Source organism: Pogoniulus pusillus, unplaced genomic scaffold (genome assembly GCF_015220805.1).
Source record: "Pogoniulus pusillus isolate bPogPus1 unplaced genomic scaffold, bPogPus1.pri scaffold_66_arrow_ctg1, whole genome shotgun sequence".
NCBI classification, from domain to species: Eukaryota; Metazoa; Chordata; class Aves; order Piciformes; family Lybiidae; genus Pogoniulus; species Pogoniulus pusillus.
This window is the reverse complement of record NW_026974715.1, coordinates 408,361-422,308: the sequence shown is the minus strand read 5'-3', so window position 1 is coordinate 422,308 and position 13,948 is coordinate 408,361. Positions and strand designations below refer to the sequence as shown.

General features: G+C 64.8%; 1 protein-coding gene across 1 annotated transcript; it reads left to right on the top strand.

Moving 5' to 3' along the window:
- Positions 1–635: 635 nt before the first annotated feature.
- LOC135174473 (uncharacterized) lies at positions 636–13,522 on the top strand. Its single transcript, XM_064141734.1, has 6 exons — positions 636–658; positions 863–1,167; positions 1,694–2,036; positions 3,511–3,604; positions 4,010–4,202; positions 13,034–13,522. The coding sequence occupies exons 1-6, from the start codon at positions 636–638 to the stop codon at positions 13,180–13,182; spliced, it is 1,107 nt and encodes a 368-aa protein (XP_063997804.1). The 3' UTR covers positions 13,183–13,522.
- The last annotated feature ends 426 nt before the right edge of the window (positions 13,523–13,948 follow it).

The following is a 13,948-nucleotide window of genomic DNA, read 5'->3' as shown; positions in this document are numbered from 1 at the left end:
CCGTCAGCAGCCGCTGAGTGCCGCAGCTGCCATTCAGGCCTGCTGTGAGGGCAGCCACGGCCGCGGCTGGCACCGTGCGGGGCCCCGAGCCGCTCAGCACGCCCCGGGCCCTCGGCTGGGCTCTCTCGGCCGCACGGCGCTGGGGCCGCAGGCTCTGCCTGTAATAGGTGATTGTAATTGTTTAATAAAGAAACATTTTAATAGAATTGTAATAGGTAATTGTAATTATTCAATAAAGAAACATTTGAATAGAATGTTAAGCATGCTTAGCTGCAAACAGCAGTGTATATACAGCTGCTGCAAATCAGGAGATGTGCCTAACCGAGAGGTCATGCTAGAGATGGTAATGTGCAAAGAATAAGCTAGCTAATTGCTGAGTATTTCAAAGACTAAAACTTTAGGTGCATCCTTAATTTTGAGCTAAGAGAGAACAGGCCACATGTGGGCTCGGACATTAATCAGTCATGTTCCAAGGACTAAGCTTTAATTTTGAGAAGTGGGATTCGGGACATTAACCAGCCAAAGGAAGTCCATATTTGGAGACGGGTGAACCAGAGGACACCTGAGGAGGACTGCTTACTTCATCCTCAACGACCACCAGAAGGGAAGGCAGACCCTAACCCAAACGAAGGAACATGCGCAGAAAGGATGGGTTTATGTAATTTGCAGGGTGGAACAACGCAGACAACACAGTATAAATATAGGCTAATGAAGAGACTTGTCACGGCAGGTGGCGGAGCGGTGACTCCCCTGTCGTCCAGCGCTGTGACTTTGCTCATATTCTACTTGCCTAATGGAATCAATTTGTAACCTGGACACTTGGATTTTGAGTCATTCTCAATTGATAACATGCCCGCCTCAGGCGCAGCGGGGCCGGGCCGGGGCTGGCTGCAGCCCGAGGCGGTGCCAGGCACCGGCAGCACTGCAGCCCCCAGGGGCGCTGCGCGGAGCGGGCGGAGCGCGGGAGGGAGGGGCGGGGAGGGGCTGGCCGCGGGGGCGGGAGCGGGTGGGGCGCGAGGCGCTCCGCAGCCAATGGGAGGCTGCGCTCGGCCCTTGACCAATCAGCGCGGGGGGCGTGGTCGGCGGCCCCGTTGGAGAGTGCTGCGGAGGAAGCAGCCGGAGAGGGGCGCTGGGAGCTGGCAGCGGAGCGGGACCGGAGCGGCTGCGGTGAGTGCCTGGGGGCGGCGTGTGCCGGGGCCCCGGGGGCTATGTCAGGCCGGGTGGGAGTGTGCTGGGGTCCTGCTGCCTGCAGGAAAGCCCTGGGGGTGCTGGTGGAGAGCAGCCTGCGGGCCTGGGCTGGCCGAGGTGCAGCAGGGGGTGCGCAGGCAGCCCCCGCTCCGCTCTGGGCCCGGGTGGGCTCTGCCCCTTGTCTGCTCTCTTGCCCCACCCTGGGCACTCCCCTCTCTGTCCCTGTTGCTGTCACAGTGCCGCTGCGCGTCCGCGGCCCTGTTGCCATAGCAGCCGGGGCGCAGTGCAGCCGCCGGAGCGCGGCGGTGAGGCGAAGAGCTGCTGACTGCCGCTGGCCGCCGTTGTGGGCGCCGCTGGCCGCCGTTGTGGGCGCCGCTGGCCGCCGTTGTGGGCGCCGCTGGCCGCCGTTGTGGCCCTAGAACAAGAGGCCCCTTCCCGGGCAGAGGAGTTTGTGTGGCTGACGCTGGTGCTGTGTGCTCAGCTGACTGCCTCCTCCTGCCTGCAGAGCGCAGAGCCGGGGCAGGGCGAAGCTCGGAGCCTCTCAGCCCCACAGCCGCCAGTGAGGCAGGGGAGCAAAGCAGGAGCCTGCAGCACCGAGAGGCGGCGGCGAGCGAGGCTCTTGAGACGCCTGGCAGCGGCTCCGGGGGCAGAGCCGGCCCGGCCCAGGCGAGCCTCGCCACGGCCCTCGGCGGCTGCCGTCCGACTCCGTCCCGCCGGCGGGAGCCGCCCCGAGCCCTGCAGGCGTCCGGCCGCGGTGCTCGGCGACGGTGGCTGCCGGTGGAGCCCAGCGGCAGCGAGACGCCAGCGGCGGCAGCCTGCATCGCCTCTGCTTCTCCCAGCCGGCAGAGGTGAGTGGCAGAGAGTCGGCGCCCAGAGGCTGGGGGCGAAGGAGCAGTGGGGGTGGGCAGTGCCCCGTGGCAAAGCTGCCACGGCCTCGGCTGGCAGAGCCGGCAAAGGGCAGCACGGGCACAGCTGAGGGGATTTTCCCAGCTGGGGCCAGGCTCTGGCTGCCTTTGTCGGCCTCTCCATAGCCCCTTAGGGGATCCCTGAACTCGGAGGGGCTCAGATGAGCCATGGACATTGCTGGCGTCCTTCAGAGTCAGGCCAGAGTCCAAGGGGCAGAGCCTCAAGCAGAAAGCCCTCAGTAGAGCTGCAAACCATTGCTGCTGTCCTCTGCCTGCAGAGAGGGCACTGGGAGGGGAGAGGAACCTCCATCCATCAGCTGCACGGTTGCAGCCCCCAGCTCCTGCCCATGCCACCTACAGGCCCTGTCCTGTCCCTGCAGCCCTCGCTAACGTCTCTCTCTCCATCTCTCTCCCTTGAAAGGCTGCAATGACATCCCCCAGCAGCCTGCTTCAGGCGAAGCTGAAGAGCTGTAGCTCAGCCTTCCTTTGTGGCAGAGCTGTTCCAGCTCCCTGTCTCCTTCTGTGGCCTTCTCTGGCCCCGCTCTTAACTGGTTGATGCCTTCCCTGTGCAGGGGAGCTGGATGCAGCAGGTGAGGAGGAGCCACAGCAGAGTGCAGTGGAAGGGCAGAATCGCCTGCCCTGCTCTGCTGAGCACTTTGAAGAGCCAGGTAATGACACAGTGCCTTGAGTCAAAGCCTCTTTCCTCCTGTGTGCTTCTGCCTGACCTCTCCCTGCTCATGGAACTCCGTTTCTGTAACAGAAGGTCCTGCAGCTGCAGCAGGAGCTTGTGCACGCTGGCAGAGTGCAGCCTCTGGCAGAGTCCTGCCACGAAGCCCAGAAGCTTTCCAGCAGCTGCCTGCAGCAGGAGAGCAGTGAGCTGCAGAGGGAGAATGTCAGTTTGCAGGAGGAGCTGGAGAGATCTGAAGCTAAGGTATGGAGAAAGCCTCTCTCTTGGCAGCAGGTGGCTGCCCTACAGCTGTCTGAGTGCACTCGAGCCAACTGTGCCCCAAGAGCAGAGGGAGTGACCTGGGAGTGACTCAGCTTTGTTTTGTGAGCCTGGGGCCTGCAGTTAGAGAGGTGCCTGAGAGTGAGGTCCCTTTGTCCATCACTGGAGCAGGAGGACAGGTGTGTTTATTTCCCAGCACTGCTTCTGGGTCTGACACAGCAGGGCAGAACCCGCAGGGCCACCTGGAGGATGCCTGCAGGGGAACTGCGTCTGTCCAAGAGCTGGCAGGAGGCCTGCAGCGGTGAGGAGCTCCGAGTGGAGCCAGGCTCTGCCCTCTGTGTTCTTGTGTCCCAGCAAGGCAGCACAGGGTGGCCAGAGCTGCTTTTGCTGTAGGGGAGGTTGTGTCCCAGGCTTCTCTGGGGCTTGGTGCTCTTGTGCACCTCTGTGCTGAGGCCTGTGCTTGCTTGTCAGGGTCCAAGGTGAACGTTGCAGGCTGAGCAGCACAGCCCAGGAGCAAGCCAGGAGCACTGCAGCCCTTCATAAAGACCTGCAAGCTGCTGCCTCGGTAAGCCAGTCAGAGCCTGGTTGCTTGGGGGTTGGTGTGGGGCGGTTTGGAGGCGAGGTGCTCCTGGAGAGCCTGGGAGAGATGAGTTCCTCTGTTCTGCTGCCTGGAGGCTGCTCTCCTGGCCTGCTGCCCAGCTGTGTGGCTTTGAGAGTTGTGTGGTGAGATGGCAGCAAGTGCCAGGCAATGGCACCCTTGTGAAGGAGTTGGCAGGGATGCTGCAGTTTGGAGCAGGGCCGAGGCTGGGAGCTCAGGCAGCACTTGAGGCAGTGCTGTGGGACAGGGATTTGGTACTTCTGGCTGCAGGCTTTCCTTGGGCTCTGGTGCTGCTGGGTGTTTGCCCCTGGAGGCCCAGAGCGTGGCAGGAGTTCTTTAGTTGCCTGCACTGTGCTCACCTTCCTGCTCCAGTGCCTGTGGATGCCTTGGCCAGAAGGTGCAGCTCCATACTGCAGCGAGCAGACCTCCCAAGATGAACGTCCAGGACTCAGAAGGGACTCACTGCCACTGCCCAGAGCCGGAGGACCTGGCCTCGATGGCAAGCTGCAGGGAGGCATTCCTGGCTGGAGCGTGGCAAAGAGAGTTGGCCGTGGGCAGGCACAAGGTAGCAGGCCTGGCTGTGTGCTGCTCTCCAGCAGTGCCCCTGAGTGGAAGCGGAGCTGAGCCCAGCCCTGCTGTGCCCCCGTGCAGGGAGCTGCCTGCGAGCAGAGCCAGGCCTGGCACTGGAGCTTGCAAGGTGCTTCTGCACATCAGCCCCTGGGCTTCCAGAGCTGCACAGGGCCTGGCAGGTGCAGGCTGCCTGCAGTGCCCCTGGGAGGGCAGGAAGGCTTTTCTGCCTGCCTTCAGGGAAAGCTGAGGCCCTGCGTGTGGGGTGTGGTGCTGGGGGCAGTGCTGGCTGCTGCCACTGACTGCTGGCCCATGGAGCACGGCACAGCTGTGCTGCCTGCATGGGCACATGGCAAAGGCCAACTGCTGCCTGCAGGTTGGAGGTGCTTCTGGATGAGGCAGAGCTGAGGCCACGGCCGGGGAGAGAGAGTGAATGGCAGCTGAGTGTCCGTGAGAGGGAGAAGCAGCAGGATGCAGGCCGCTGTGGTCTGGAGGAGCAAGGAGCAGCAGCCCAGCTGAGACAGAGCTGGAGACAGGACAGCGAGACAGAGCTGAGGCAGGTGAAAAGAGAGGGAAAGAAAGCAGCAATGCTAAAGGCAAAAACCAACGAGGAGAGAAAAAGTGAGGCAGAGAAAGAGTGGGAGAGAAAGAAGGCAAAAGAAAAAGCACAACAAAAGCTCTGCCAGAAGACTGCTCTGGTTTGGCACAGCCCTGGCCAGTCTGTGCCACCTGATCAGCAGGCCCTGTGCTGGCTCTGGCCTCTGCTCCAGCCTCACCTTCTTCTGCAGAGCCACAGCAGAGTGGAGTAGGAAGGGAGAGGAACCTCCCTCGCTCTGCTGGGCCCCCTGCAGGTTTGAGCAAGGAGAGGAGTGAGAGGCAGCAGCACCTGGCCTGCTGGGGACTCCATGTCCCTCTCCCCACTGCTAATGAAGCACAAGGCTGAGATCTTCCCCTCTCTGCTGCTTGGGCCACGGAGAAGCAGTCGCAGGCTGCTGGCCTCAGCTGAGCTGCAGCAGCTGCAGGAGGCAGGGTGAGAGCAGGGGCTGAGGCCAAGCAAGTAAGGCTCAGCTCTGGAGCTGCTCCTGAGTGCCCCAGGGGTGGAGGAACCTTTGCATCTACTCTGCCTTGCAGTGGCTTCTGCTGCTGGGCACTGAGCCCAGAGGAGGCAGGGCAGGGCTGTGCCACAGCAACAAAAGGTTACTCTGGAGAGCTGGAGGGTGTAGTTTGGAGAGTGGGAAGCATTCAGCCTGGGCCTGGGCTGCAGCCCCCAAGGGGCAGAGCGGATGAGGGTGAGGCTGGCCCAGGCTCAGGAAGCTGACAGGGCAGGGTCAGGAGAAGCTGCAGGCAGCAGCAGACATTTTGCACTGAGCTGAGCTGCAGGACTGGATGAAAAAGCTGAAAGCTGAGCTTTGTGCTGGCCCAGGCAGCGGTGGGGAGCAGCGGGAGGGAAGCTGCTGGGGGCACAGCAGGGCTGCTGCAGAGGCTGAGGTGGGGCAGGGGCAGGCGGCAGCAGAGTGCCCGGAGCTCAGCTGGGGCAGAGGGAAAGAGCTGCTGCTGCCTTTGCTGCTCTGCCTCTCTCTCGGCCCTTTTCTTCCTGCCCCTGTCTCAGCCCCTGCCCTGCTCCTGTCTGCCTCCTACCGCCCACCCGTCGGAGGAGGTGGTGGCGGAGTCAGAGAGGGGGGTGGGGGCAGAGTTAGGCGGGGGGTGGGGGGCAGAGTTAGAGAGAGAGGGGGGTGGGGGCGGAGTTAGGCCGGCGGGGGGGGTGAGGGCGGAGTTAGTCAGGCGGGGGTGGGGCAGATTTAGACAGGAGGGGGGGTGGGGGCGGAGTTAGAGAGGCGGGGGGGTGGGGGCGGAGTTAGAGAGGCGTGGGGGTGGGGGCGGAGTTAGAGAGGCGGGGGGGGTGGGGGCGGAGTTAGGCAGGCGGGGGGTGGGGGCGGAGTTAGTCAGGCGGGGGGGGTGGGGGCGGAGTTAGTCAGGCGGGGGGGTGGGGGCGGAGTTAGTCAGGCGGGGGGGTGGGGGCGGGGTTAGGCAGGCGGGGGGGGCGGGGTTAGGCAGGCGGGGAGGTGGGGGTCGGAGTTAGACAGGCGGGGGGGTGGGGGCGGAGTTAGAGAGGCGGGGGTGTGGGGGCGGAGTTAGAGAGGCGGGGGGGGTGGGGGCGGAGTTAGAGAGGCGGGGGGGTGGAGGCGGAGTTAGAGAGGCGGGGGGGTGGAGGCGGAGTTAGTTAGGCGGGGGGTGGGGGCGGAGTTAGTTAGGCGGGGGGTGGGGCGGAGTTAGAGAGGCGGGGGGTGGGGGCGGAGTTAGGCAGGTGGAGGGGTGGGGGCGGAGTTAGACAGGCGGGGGGGGCGGAGTTAGAGAGGCGGGGGGTGGGGGCGGAGTTAGGCAGGTGGAGGGGTGGGGGCGGAGTTAGACAGGCAGGGGGGTGGGGCGGAGTTAGACAGGAGGGGGGTGGGGGCGGTGTTTAGGTAGGGGTTGGGGGCGGGGTTAGGCAGGCTGGGGGGTGGGGGCAGAGTTAAGTAGGCGGGGGGGTGGGGGCGGAGTTAGTGCGGTGGGGGCGGAGTTAGGTAGGCTGGGGGGTGGGGGCGGAGTTAGGCAGGCGGGGGGGGGGGCGGAGTTAGACAGGCGGGGGTGGGGGCGGAGTTAAGTAGGCGGGGGGGTGGGGGCGGAGTTAGTGCGGTGGGGGCGGAGTTAGGTAGGCTGGGGGGTGGGGGCGGAGTTAGACAGGCGAGGGGGTGGGGGCGGAGATAGGTAGACGGGGGGTGGGGGCGGAGTTAGACAGGCGGGGGGGTGGGGCGGAGTTAGGTAGGCGGGGGGGTGGGGGCGGAGTTAGGTAGGCGGGGGGGTGGGGGCGGAGTTAGGTAGGCGGGGGGGTGGGGCGGAGTTAGGTAGGCGGGGGGTGGGGCGGAGTTAGAAGGCGGGGGGTGGGCGGAGCTAGGCAGGCGGGGTGGGGGCGGAGTTAGACAGGGGGGTGGTGGGGGCGGAGTTAGACAGGCGGGGTGGTGGGGGTTGAGTTAGACAGGCGGGGGAGTGTGGGCGGAGTTAGATAGGAGCGGGGGTGGGGGCGGAGTTAGAGAGGCGGGGGGTGGGGGCGGAGTTAGACAGGCAGGGGTTTGGGGGCGGAGTTAGTTAAGCGGGGGGGTGGGGGCGGAGATAGGCAGGCGGGGGGTGGGGGCGGAGTTAGGCAGGCGGGGGGGTGGGGGCGGAGTTAGACAGCGGGGTGGTGGGGGCGGGAGTTAGGCGGTGGGGTGTGGGCGGACGTTAGGCAGGGGGGGGGGTGGGGCGGAGTTAGGCAGGGGGGGCTGGGGGCGGAGTTAGTCAGGCGGGGGGGTGGGGGCGGAGTTAGAGAGGCCGGGGGTTGGGGGCGGAGTTAGGCGGGGGGGTGGGGGGGAGTTAGACATGCGGGTGGGTGGGGGCGGAGTTAGAGAGGCGGGGGGTGGGGGCGGAGTTAGGCAGGCGGGGGGTGGGGGTGGAGTTAGGCAGGCGGGGGGGTGGGGGCGGAGTTAGACAGGCGGGGGGTGGGGGCGGAGTTAGGCAGGCGGGGGGGTGGGGGCGGAGTTTAGGTAGGGGTTGGGGGCGGGGTTAGGCAGGCGGGGGGGTGGGGGCGGAGTTAGGTAGGCGGGGGGGTGGGGGCGGAGTTAGGCAGGCGGGGGGGTGGGGGCGGAGTTAGACAGGCGGAGGGTGGGGCGGAGTTAGGCAGGCGGGGGAGGGGGGCGGAGTTAGACAGGCGGGGGGTAGGGGCGGAGTTAGACAGGTGAGGGAGTCGGGGCGGAGTTAGGTAGGCGGGGGGGGGGGGCGGAGTTAGACAGGCGGGGGGGTGGGGGCGGAGTTAGGCAGGCGGGGGGTGGGGCGGTGTTAGGCAGGCGGGGGGGTGGGGGCGGAGTTAGGCAGGCGGGGGGGTGGGGGCGGAGTTAGGCAGGCGGGGGGGTGGGGCGGAGTTAGAGAGGCGGGGGGGTGGGGGCGGAGTTAGGCGGTGGGGTGGGGGCGGAGTTAGACAGGCGGGGTGGTGGGGGCGGAGTTAGACAGGCGGGGTGGTGGGGGCGGAGTTAGACATGCGGGTGGTGGGGGCGGAGTTAGAGAGCGGGGGGGGTGGGGGCGGAGTTAGAGAAGCAGGGGTTTGGGGGCGGAGTTAGGCAGGCGGGGGGTGGGGCGGAGTTAGGCAGGTGGAGGGGTGGGGGCGGAGTTAGACAGGCGGGGGGGGGGCGGAGTTAGAGAGGCGGGGGGTGGGGGCGGAGTTAGGCAGGCGGGGGGGTGGGGTCGGAGTTAGTCAGGCGGGGGGGTGGGGGCGGAGTTAGACATGCGGGGGGCTGGGGGCGGAGTTAGACAGGCGGGGGGGGTGGGGGCGGAGTTAGTCGGTGGGGTGGGGGCGGAGTTAGGCAGGTGGAGGGGTGGGGGGGGAAGCTTAGCCAGGCGGGTGGCGTGGGGGGCGGAGTTAGTCAGGCGGGGGGGTGGGGGCGGAGTTAGTGTAGGCGACGGCGGAGTAGGGGGCGGAGGTTAGGTAGGCTGGGGGTGGGGGGGGCGGAGTTAGGTAGCGGGGGGGGTGGGGGCGGAGTTAGGCAGGCGGGGGATGGGGGCGGAGTTAGGCAGGCGGGGGATGGGGGCGGAGTTTGACAGGCGGGGGGGTGGGGGCGGAGTTAGACAGGCCGGGGGTGGGGGCGGAGTTAGACAGGCCGGGGGGTGGGGGCGGAGTTAGGCAGGCGGGGGGGTGGGGGCGGAGGTAGGCAGGCGGGGGGTGGGGGCGGAGTTAGGCAGGCGGGGGGGTGGGGGCGGAGTTAGTCGGGTGGGGGGTGGGGCGGAGTTAGACAGGCGGGGGGTTGGGGCGGAGTTAGGTAGGCTGGGGGGTGGGAGCGGAGTTAGGTAGGCTGGGGGGTGGGGGCGGAGTTAGGCAGGCGGGGGGTGGGGGCGGAGGTAGGCAGGCGGGGGTGGGGGCGGAGTTAGAGAGGCGGGGGGGTGGGGGCGGAGTTAGAGCAGGCGGGGGGTGGGGGCGAGTTAGATCAGCGGGGGGGTGGGGCGGAGTTAGGCAGGCGGGGGGTGGGGGCGGAGTTAGTCAGGCGGGGGGTGGGGGCGGAGTTAGGAGGCGGGGGGGTGGGGGCGGAGTTAGTAGGCGGGGGTGTGGGGGCGGAGTTAGACAGGCGGGGGGGGTGGGGGCGGAGTTAGTCAGGCGGGGGGGGTGGGGGCGGAGTTAGGCAGGCGGGGGGGTGGGGGCGGAGTTAGTCAGGCGGGGGGGGTGGGGTCGGAGTTAGGCAGGCGGGGGGTGGGGGTGGAGTTAGCAAGGCGGGGGGGTGGGGATCGGAGTTAGGCAGGCGGGGGGGTGGGGGGGAGTTAGACAGGCGGGGGGGTGGGGATCGGAGTTAGGCAGGCGGGGGGTGGGGGCGGAGTTAGACAGGCGGGGGTTGGGGTCGGAGTTAGGCAGGAGGGGGGGGTGGGTCGGGGTGAGGAGTTAGGCAGGCGGGGGGGTGGGGGCGGAGTTAGACAGGCGGGGGGGTGGGGGTCGGAGTTAGGCAGGAGGGGGGTGGGGGCGGAGTTAGGCAGGCGGGGGGTAGGGGCGGAGTCAGGCGGGGGGGTGGGGTCGGAGTCAGGCGGGGGGTGGGGGCGGAGTTAGGCGGGCGGGGGGTGGGGTTCGGAGTTAGGCGGGCGGGGTGTGGGGGCGGAGTTCGACAGGCGGGGGGGTGGGGGCGGAGTTAGAGAGGCGGGGGGGTGGGGCGGGCTTAGGCAGGAGAGGGGTGGGGTCGGAGTTCTACAGGTGGGATGGGAGGGGGGAGGGAAGGGGGCAGGGGAGGGGGGCGGGGAGGAGGCAGAGAGGGGAGGGGCTGTCGGCAGAGAGAGGCAGAGGAGCCAAGGGCACAGCAAAGGCTCTGCCCGCACACAGCTCTGCTCTGGCACAGCTCTTCCCCCTCTGCCCCGGCTGAGCTCCAGGCCCTGTGCTGCCGCCTGCCTCGGCTCCACCTCAGCCTCTGCAGAGCTGAAGCTGCCGGCAGCAGCAGCACTGTTGCTGCCTTCTGTCCCACGCAGCTGCTGCTGTGCAGTTGGCAGCGATTCTGTCACGGCTCTTGCTCTGGCCCCTGCAGCACTGCCCACGTTGAGACTCTGGAGCCAGTGAGGTTGTCATTGAACCTTGCCACGCATGGAGGCAGTGAGGCAGCTGCCACAGCCCATGGCTGCACTGCAGTGCACTGGCACAAGAGCAGCTCAGTGTCCTGCCAAGCAGAGGCAGCTCTCCAGAACCTTCTCCTCACTGTTTGACTGCAAGGCAGAAAGTTCAGATTTCAGGGGCAGGTTTCTGCAGCAGAGGCATTGCCCCCACGCCTGCAAGCACCTGGCTGCGGTGCAGCCCAGCCAAAGCCTGCTGGGGACTCCCCTGGGAATGCTGATAGGGAATGAAGCACAACGCTGAGATCTTCCCCACTTTGCTGCTTCGGCCACGGAGAAGCAGTCGCAGGCTGCAGGAGGCAGGGTAAGAGCAGGGGCTGAGGCCAAGCAAATAAGGCTCAACTATAGCTGCTGTGAGTAGAGCTGCTCCTGAATGCCCCAGGGGCAAAGGAACCTTTGCATCTACTCTGCCTTGCAATGGCTTCTGCTGCTGGGCATTGAGCCCAGAGGAGGCAGGGCAGGGCTATGGCACCGGGAACCTTTTGTTACTGTGGCACAGCACTTTGGAGAGTGGGAAGCATTCAGCCTGGGCCTGGGTTGCAGCCCCCAAGGGGAAGATTGGATCAGGCTGAGGCTAACACAGCCTCAGGAAGCTCACAGGGCAGGGTAAGGAGAAGCTGCAGGCACCAGGCACACATTTACCCAGCGGAGAAAAGAGAGGGGGGCAGAGAGCGAGAGGCAGGGAGGGGCAGATAGATGGGCAGGAGGATGGGAGGAGTGAGACAGGTGGGGGGGGTGGAGGAGGAGTCAGAGGGGCAGGGGTGTCAGGGGGAGGAGACAGAGGCAGCGGGAGGGGGTGGGGGGGGTGGCTCAACTATAGCTCCTGTTAGCGGAGCTGCTCCTGAATGCCAGGGGTGGAGGAACCATTGCACCTACTCTGCCTTGCAGTGGCTTCTGCTGCTGGGCATTGAGCCCAGAGGAGGCAGGGCAGGGCTGTGGCACCGGGAACCTTTTGTTACTGTGGCACAGCACTTTGGAGAGTTGGAAGCATTCAGCCTGGGCCTGGGTTGCAGCCCCCAAGGGGAAGATTGGATCAGGCTGAGGCTAACACAGCTTCAGGAAGCTCACAGGGCAGGGTAAGGAGAAGCTGCAGGCCCCAGGCACATTTTGCACTGAGCTGAGCTGCATCAATAGATTAAAAGATGAAAGCTGAGCTTTGTGCTCAGCTAGACCCTAAGGACAAGTGCTGCAGAGCAGCTTTGGGAAGCAGCAGTGTGCATGCTGCAGCCAGAGGGCCAAATGCCAGCAGAGGGGTCAGAGCCTTGCTCAGCAGCAGGCAATGCTACAGTGCACAGTGCATGAACCCAGCAGCAGCTTGCACAGAGAGCAGCTGCTGCTTCCCAACTGCCAGTGGCTGCTGCTGCTGCTGCTGCAACCTCGTTACAGGAGCTTGTGTGGAAGCACTGAGAGCACCTCAGGCTTACCTTCAAAAGGACTCCCCCAGCAGGAGCAGAGGGCACCGTGGAGGTGCCCTCAGAGCCAAAAGCAAAGAGCTTTGCTCCAGGGAACTGGACTTGCTTGTAGCCACTGCCCCTGCACAGCACAGAGGGACCTGTGGCTGCGCTGGGAAGATGCTGCTCAGACACCTTCGAGCCACTGCTGTGGATGTTCCATTGCATGAACTGGCATGGCAAGGAGAGGACAAAAGCCCCAAGTCCAGTGGGCTGGGAGGAAAGCCAAGTGACTGTTCCTCACAGAGGATGGCCCTGGGACACCTCTGAGTGCCTCTCTTGACCCAACACAGGCTGCAGAGCACCACGAGTGCCAAGCTTCCACAGGCACTGCTGCCTGTGTGTATTGCCCCATCACTGCTGGCTCGTGCTCAGCCAGCATGCCACCAGCACCCCCAGGTGCCCCAAGCCTGCAGTGCTGCCTGAGGTTGGTGTGACCCCGGTGCAGGACCCCACACTTGGCTCTGTTACACCTCATACACCTGACCTTGCTCCATTGATGCAGCCTGTCCAGATCCCTCTGCAGACTCTCCTGCCCTGCAGCAGGTCAGTACTGCCACCCAATGTGGTGCCATCTGCAAACGCAGCCAGGGGGCACTGAGTCCCCTCCTCAGATGGGTGCTGTGCAGCACCCCCAACCCTAAGACTGCAGTGAGCAGCCTGCAGAGCCGCCAGAGGCTGAGGGCATTGTTGCTGCTGTCCCCAGCGGCGGGGGAGCCACCTGGCTTACTGCAAGCTGATTCAGCAGCTTCAGGGCCCAGGTACTGCAGCACCCAGGCCACATCAGTAGTTTTGTGTCTTAATTGGAGCCCCCCAAAGCTGTGCTGCAAAAGAGCTGAGGAGGTCTTGTGAAGATGCCATGGCCTTGGTTTGGCCGAGACTGATGGAGCAAGGCTACAACAAACACCTGTGCTGCTCTGGGCTGGCAGGGAGCAGCTGGGGCAGCCTGTTCAGCCTGCTGATGAGAATCTGCTGCCCTGCTGCTCACGCCAGCTTTGTAGCACAAGTGCTGGCTGGAGCAGAGGGTGGGGAGGCTTGGAGTTCAGCTCTGGGGGGCTTTCTTCCACTCTCTGGGTTGGGGTCTGTGTCTCTTTCACTTGGCTTGGACACTGCCCTTTGCCACTTGCTGCTTTGTTTGCTGAGTGTGTTCTGCTGCCTTGGTTTGCTTTGCTTGCTCAGAAGGTGCTGTACATTGAGTTACTTTGCATTAAACTCTCCTTGCCTCAACCCACAGGGCTCTGGTTTCCTTCTCTCTCTCCCCTTGAGCTCACTCTGTCTCAGAGCAGGGCAGTACCCAGCGCCAAGGCAGATGTTCACCCCCAGGAGGTCAGCCAGAGCTCACCTTGCCATCCCCACCTGTGCTGGAGACTGTTCTCAGCGTAGCTGCACTCAGCGGAGTAGCCTTCCCCATCGGGAGCCTTCCAGCCCATGGCACACTCCTGCTGCTGCGTGTCTGAGGGGCAGCCAGCACTGAGCACACCTTGCACTCACCCACAGCTGAAGGCCTTCATCTCCAGAAGGTCTCCATCCCAGCCCTCTAAGCCAGCCTGGAGGCACTGACCCAAGGCCAGCAGCCTGTGCTTACTCTCCAGCACGTGGGGCTTTTGCACTGGCCACAGATCACTGCCTCTCAGGAGCTCACTTCTTCCTCCAGCTGTACAGGGCTGCTGAGAGGCTCTCTGCCAGCTGCAGGCACTCTGCAACCAGGGCCACAGCCACCTTTCTTCTCCTCCTCCCCTTGCTCTCCACTCCATCCAAGCAGCTGCTGGCAGCTCTCTTCCCACAGACCATCTGATTGCAGCCTCCACCCCAGTGTCCAGGCCAGAAGCAGATCTCTCCTTCACAGAATAGGGAGGCCTAAAATCGCCTCCAGCACAAGGACAGCCTGGAGAGGACAAAATCATTTAGCTTGGAAGAGACCTGTAAGGGCATCAAGTCCAACCATTGACACTGCCAAGCCACCACTGAAAGCTGTCCCTGTGCAGCACAGCCACACCTCTTGTAAATGCCACCCAGGCTGCTGAGCCAACACTTCCCTGGGCAGCCTGTTCCAGTGCTTGGGAACGCCTCCAGGGAAGGAAGTTTCCCTAACAACCCACCCAAAGCTCTCCTGGGGCACTTGGAAGCCATTTCCCCTTGTCCTATCACT

Bases quoted from the DNA above. Each gene is read 5' to 3' on its own strand.
- LOC135174473 (XM_064141734.1), top strand. From the start codon at position 636: ATGCGCAGAAAGGATGGGTTTAT. The intron at 659-862 runs GTAATTTGCAGG...TGCCCGCCTCAG, and splicing joins CGCAGAAAGGATGGGTTTAT to GCGCAGCGGGGCCGGGCCGG. The intron at 3,605-4,009 runs GTAAGCCAGTCA...TTCCTGCTCCAG, and splicing joins ACCTGCAAGCTGCTGCCTCG to TGCCTGTGGATGCCTTGGCC.